General features: G+C 44.0%; 1 protein-coding gene across 1 annotated transcript in view; it reads right to left on the bottom strand.

The window, feature by feature from the left end:
- Nucleotides 1-4,278: 4,278 nt before the first annotated feature.
- AKNAD1 (AKNA domain containing 1) overlaps nt 4,279-6,000 on the bottom strand; it is a 42,412-nt gene continuing 40,690 nt past the window's right edge. Inside the window, 3 exon segments of the mRNA XM_055139923.1 lie at nt 4,279-4,410; nt 5,115-5,200; nt 5,203-5,243. Coding sequence (XP_054995898.1) covers nt 4,279-4,410; nt 5,115-5,200; nt 5,203-5,243 — 259 coding nt within the window.

The raw sequence follows: 6,000 nt of genomic DNA, 5'->3' as shown, positions 1-6,000 counted from the left end.
ACTGCTATAAGTACATAACTCTCTCTCTTTTTTTTTCCTTTTTCCTTTTCCCTTTTTTTTTTCTTTTTCCCCCTCATCCCCCTTCCTGCGCCTCATAGTATGGTGTACGCCACGCCGCGTCGGCCAGCGTGGGGCTTTTGCTTAGTTCACAGTCCAGAGGTGGCTGCTACATTAAAAACCTTCAATATTTCAACAAAAACTTACTGTTATTATTTGGAGTTTCCCCCCCAAGTCAGACCTGTTCAAATGGAACCGTTTCACATTGCTGACAATTATAGATGTTAAGTCTTGGTTTTGGATTTCTGTATAAAGTCCAGGGAAAATTCTGCCAGAAATTACATAGCCCAGCTCACAGTCCCAGTGCATTGCTGTAAGAAGTCTCTGAATTCAAAGTCTTTAGGCGCAGAGTGTCCGATTCGCGCTCAGCGGCTCCGGATTTATCTGGGCCGAGGGCGTGCCGGTTATGCCCCCTTCCCATGAGTTCCTGGGAGCCCCAAAAGTAAAAACCGAATACCTGTGGGTTTGGAGTCACAGAAGATGGCGCCTGCCACGTGGGTGCTGCCAGCCCGCCGCTTTCCATACAGGAAGACAGGGTGGGGAGGAAAGAAAATCCGCCCCCGGCAGCACAGAGTTGTAGCCCAGTTCGGTGTCCCAGTGCATCGCTATCGGATGCTGCGCTGGATGCCCGAATGTGTTACATCTTTGGAATCAAAGTCTTTAGGCGCAGAGGGTCCCAGTAAACTATCTTTTATAGTAAAATTTCTTAATTCTATTCCAAGGCCCCTGACCTTAGCCCAGAACCAAAACCAGCAGTTTATAAAGACAAAAATTTCAGGTTTCAACCAAAAGGGCCCAATGATCCTGGAAATTTATTTCATAAGGTGAAATGCTTCCATAAATCAGTTCTGCCCTGGGTATTTGTAACTTTTATGAGTCCTGTCAGGATGCAGGCAGATTTCTCTGTAAGGGTCAAAGGAGCAGGCAGGCTACTGAGATAGCTCAGTAGGCTGCAGGTCATTCTTTGCACCGGAGGAAGGTTTAACCCCAGCAGCACAGGCAGCAACGCCCCCACCCCCAAGCCTCAGTACAGAAGTAGCCGCTGAGTACACACAGCTGTGGCTGACCTCAAAACAACCCCAAAACGTAACCAAAAAAGTCTGCTTTCCAAGAAAAATTTCTATTGTCCAAACAGTATTATGAGTATTAACAATAAATACTCATATTTAGTAAGAATTAAGTCTTTAAAAACATTAGCAAGATTACAACCAAGACAAATAGTAAAAGATGTGTCTTCCAGGGGGGTTGGTTTCTTTTGCAGTGGCAGGGATCAAACTCAGGACCTCGCACACAAAGCAAGTTCTCTACCTCTGAGCTACATGCTTGACAAAGATGAGCTTTCTTTTGTCTAACAGTGACCTGAAGTGAATGGTGAGAACTTTCTCTTCAGGAGGCAGAGTGTCCCCTCTACTGTTCCCACTCCTGGCTGCCTCAGGCAACTGGAGCACAGGGCCAGGGAGGAGGCCTCAGCACAGGCCTGCTGGGGCTTTGTTCTAAGCACCTTTCTCTGGGCCAGGCTGACTCAGCAGCAGGCATGCAATGACTTTTACCTAACAAGCTTGTTTTTCTGGTTTGTCACTTGGAACCAAACTAAAATAGGTTTATCAAGGTGACTCAAAGGAGTTGTGACTACAGAATCAGAAAATATAAAGGTTTCCTTGTAAGATTACTAGTCTAGCCTGCTCAACTCTTTGAAGACCTTTTTTTTTTTTTTTTTTTGGATTAGGCACACTGCATGGTGGTTGTTTATCACCATCTCCAGTCACCAAGGGAATGGAAAACCACACACAATGTAGTTAATAAAAGAAGAGATGACCATATTGGGGGGCAAGGAGGGCGTCTGCGTCCACCCTGTTAGTGCTCAGGCAACTCCTGATACTGTTTGTGGACACTGGATCAAAGTTTCCAAATGTAACATGTATACCAGGTCAGTTGCCCTTGGTTCACATATCTAAGAACAAGGATGATTACAATTACTAGTTTCTATAAAGGTTGATTTGAGGCATTAGGAACATTCATTTGTGTTCCTTTCAAGCTTGGGTTATATGTTTTTGCTTGAGTTGCCCAGGCACTTTCAAAATTTATGTGCAAAATTGTGCATGTTTCTTGCTATACCTCCTTTCTATACTCAGCAGCTTCTAAAAGAGGGTCAATTCTCCTAACAAGGTTAAGAATTACTGAATCTTAGAAGAACACTTCAGACCAGAGAAATGTATAGCTTAATGGTAGTGATGCAAGCCAAGAAAAAGTAGGCTATAATGTTGTGATTAAATTTAACTGTGATAGTTCTAGAAGTCTCTTTGCATCCCCAGTTCAAGTTCTGCCTCTTAAAAATAATACTATCAGGCTTAGGAGAAAACTCAAGGGCTTTGCATGCCAGAACCCTTATTCAATCCTGGGCATCATATGGTCCCCTAAACACCAAGAACCAAACCAGAAGTAGCCTCTGAGCACTGCCAGATATGATCCAAAAGCAAACAAACAAAAAATTACCACTAGTCATTCCTAAACTTTTTATATTGCTGCAGAAAATAGTAAATTTAGCCACAAGTTCGTTATCTCCTGACTCGTCTCTTTAACTCTTCCAAAGTATCCTAAACCAGTTTCCAAATCCCAAAGTCAAAACTAACCCATTCTCTAGCCAGCTAGAGAAATAGCAGCTGCCTTAGTCGCCATAAAAACTTTCAAAATGGGAATAGACTTCTCCCTCTTCTTACCCAGCCACACTGTTGCTGTGGGGTGGCATTAGGAAGTAGCAGGAAGGAACCAGTATTTGCTATTTTAGTAAGGGGTTATAAATCGGTCTTTAAAATCTAGTTTTGATACTTGGGGCTGGAATAAGATTACAGGGTTATCGTGCTTGTCATGCTTGTGGTCAGCCCAGGTTTCAGCCCCAGCATCCCATATGGTCTTCAGAGCACAGAGCCAGGAGTAACCCCTGAACATTGCCAGGTGTGGCCCAAAATCCAAAAGATAAAATAATAATAAAATCCTATGTTGATACTTTATATAAAATACTGAAAAATTTACTTGATATCTGCCACACAGTTGTAATGAATTGTCTTCACTTTCCCCCAAAGTTCATTAATCTAGGACAATATTTTTTACATATTTCTAATGTTAAGAGGTCTTTAAAGATATAATTTGTAAGAAAAGCATAAAAATGTCATAAGTAGGGCAGGAAAGATACTACGGTGGGTGGGGCACTTGTCTGGTACACAGCCCACCCAGGTTCCATCCCAGGTACTTCATTTGGTCTCCAGAGTGATCCCTGAGCTCAGAGCCAGGAGTAAGTCCTGGGCACCACCTGATGTGACTCCCAAACAAAGGGTTTTTTTTTTTTATGAGTTAGGAATAACATTTGTTTTAAATAAAAACTTGTTTTGATTTTCATTTTAAGAATTGGGTTCTTTCAAAAGGGAATTCCCTGCCATAGTGGCAGGGTGGGGTGGGGGGAGACGGGACTGGGGAGGGGGGGAGGGATGTTGGGTTTACGGGTGGTGGAGAATGGGCACTGGTGAAGGGATGGGTTATTGAACTTTGTATGGGGGAAGCATGAGCATAAAGATGTATGGATCTGTAACTGTACCCTCACGATGACTCTCTAATTAAAAATAAACTAAAAAAAAAAAAAGAATTGGGTTCTTTTCCCTTCCCCTACCTCCCCCCCACCTCCCATTTAAACAAGTTATGTTCCTAATTGGTTAAGGTTTTTGTGGTTTTTTCTCTAGAAAGTTTTCTTCCTAAATCGTCTAATAAGTACATTGGGAGGAATATGAAGTTTTTGCTGCATGTTTTGTTTTGTTTTTTAAATACTTGGATGCCTGCTCAGATAGCGAAGGGAAGACCAAGTAAAATGTGGTTGGAGATCCCACGTAGGAAGGGAGATGCATGCTGAAAGTAGACTAGAGACTGAACACAATGGCCATTCAATACCCCTATTGCAAGCCACAACACCCAATTGGAGAGAGAGAGAGAGATCAAAAGGGAATACCCTTGCACAGAGGCAGGGTGGGGTGGGGGAGAGATAGGATTGGAGGGTGGGAGGGATACTGGGTTTATTGGTGGTGGAGAATGGGCACTGGTGGAGGGATGTGTTTGCGAACATTGTATGAGGGAAAAACAACCTCAAAAATGTGTGAATCTGTATACCCTCATGGTGATTCACTAATTTAAGAATAAAATAAATTAAAAAAAAAAACTTGGATGCCTGGGGTTGAATTAGTATTTCAGTTGATCCCTCCATCTCTGTACTTTGGCCAGGTCTTCTGCTGTAGTCTTAATCATCTTATCCGTGGTTTCTTTTAAAATGGTTGCTATCCTTATGGCATGACCCAAAGACGTGTTTAAAACCTACAGAGGAAAAAGTCCACATGTTTAGTTACATAACTTCACTACTGTTTGTATTTCATTATTCTCTCATTATTAGACATCACCAGGTGTTAGGTTCAGAGTATTCTGTTTTCCCACCCAGTCTATTTCTGTTTTTGAGAGTTGGTCTCCTTGGAAACTAGTCTGAAATGGAACCTATTTTTCAGGGAAAGAGGAAAAAAAGACAACTGTGACTGACCCGCAGGAATCATTCAGGTCAGAAAGCCGCAGGGCCGTTTCCCTGCTGCAGAGGGTGAGCCGTGAGGAAGAAGGGAAGTTGCTGGGACCCTCGTTGCCCTAACCATTGGGAGGAGCCATGGGCCTACCGCACATTGGAGAGTGGCCTGGGGTTTGAGTTGCTGATCTGAAAATAGGAAACAGCTGGCAGCTTGAACCCCAGTACTGGAAAAGACCTGGAAGCATCTGGCAGTAGTCCCCAGGGCCTTCCAGTCTGGGCTAGGGAACCTTGTAACAAGCACTACCCTCAAACACTTAGTCCAGGAAATCTCCCTTGGAGACAACAGGAATAATACAAACCTCATGACTCTCCGGCTGAGTCGTGGCATCTGGCTGAGCGCATTGTATTTTCTGATGCTCCCATATTATAATCACATAAAAGCATCCGTTTGGTGGTCAAGGCCAAACTTAAAAGCAAGGATTAAAAAATTTTTTTTCTAAGTCCTCACCTCAGATTCTGTTTCTTTGATGCTGCTAATGTTGTGTAAGCATTTGCTTCCAGAAAATCTGCAGGAGTGGAAATAGGGTGAGTTGTAGCAGGGTCTGAACTATAGTTCAGAAAAGCTGTAGGGTATTTTCTGGAAGGCAGACGTACATTGATACTTGTATTAGGTGCCACCCTCATCTCTGTGGGCTCAGTAAGGGGCAGAGGGTCAAGGACTGTCTTGTCTGCTTATAGTGCTCATTCAGAGTCCTGTAGTTACCGTGACCGTGAAGGGTGTTTCCCCCTGGAATTTATCTCCTTTACCATGAGCACAAAAAGAAACAAGACTTTTATTTTTATTTCATTTTTATCCTTTGGGGGGTCAGCCTTCTATCCTGAATATTTGAAAAACAGATCTCCCAGTTGCAGGCTCTCTTTAGATTCATTTTAGCTCAGGTGAGCTCAGACAGCAGGGAGGCAGCTGCAGCAAAAACTGAAGAGCATGGGGCCTGGGCGATAACTGGAGAGGTGGGGGGTGTTCCCTGGTCCCCTAACTGCCTCAGCAGCACTGCATCTCAGAGTCCAAGCATGGGGCAGTGGGCTGAACATTGCCCCTAAACAGAAGCAACCCTTCCCCCCCCACAGTTTCCATGATTCTGTCTTGGTGTGACCCATAGCTAGAGCGCATGGGGTGCCAGGAGCAGTATGTACAGTTGGTCTCCTTGAACACTGCACAGTTGTAGGGAGTTCCGTTCCTAAAGTCTGTGAAGGGCACTGTCTATTGTGCACAACCATTATGAGCCTCAGCACAGCCCTGTGACTCCTGCCTAGTGCCAGGTCTGCCATGGCACCTTCCTCATATTTTCCCTCTCGCTTGAGTCAAGTTCCCTTTCTGAAGTGTTAACGTCTGT

Source organism: Sorex araneus, chromosome 5 (assembly GCF_027595985.1).
Source record: "Sorex araneus isolate mSorAra2 chromosome 5, mSorAra2.pri, whole genome shotgun sequence".
NCBI lineage: Eukaryota > Metazoa > Chordata > Mammalia > Eulipotyphla > Soricidae > Sorex > Sorex araneus.
The sequence above is the reverse complement of the archived record's forward strand: the minus strand, read 5'-3'. Positions and strand labels throughout refer to the sequence as shown.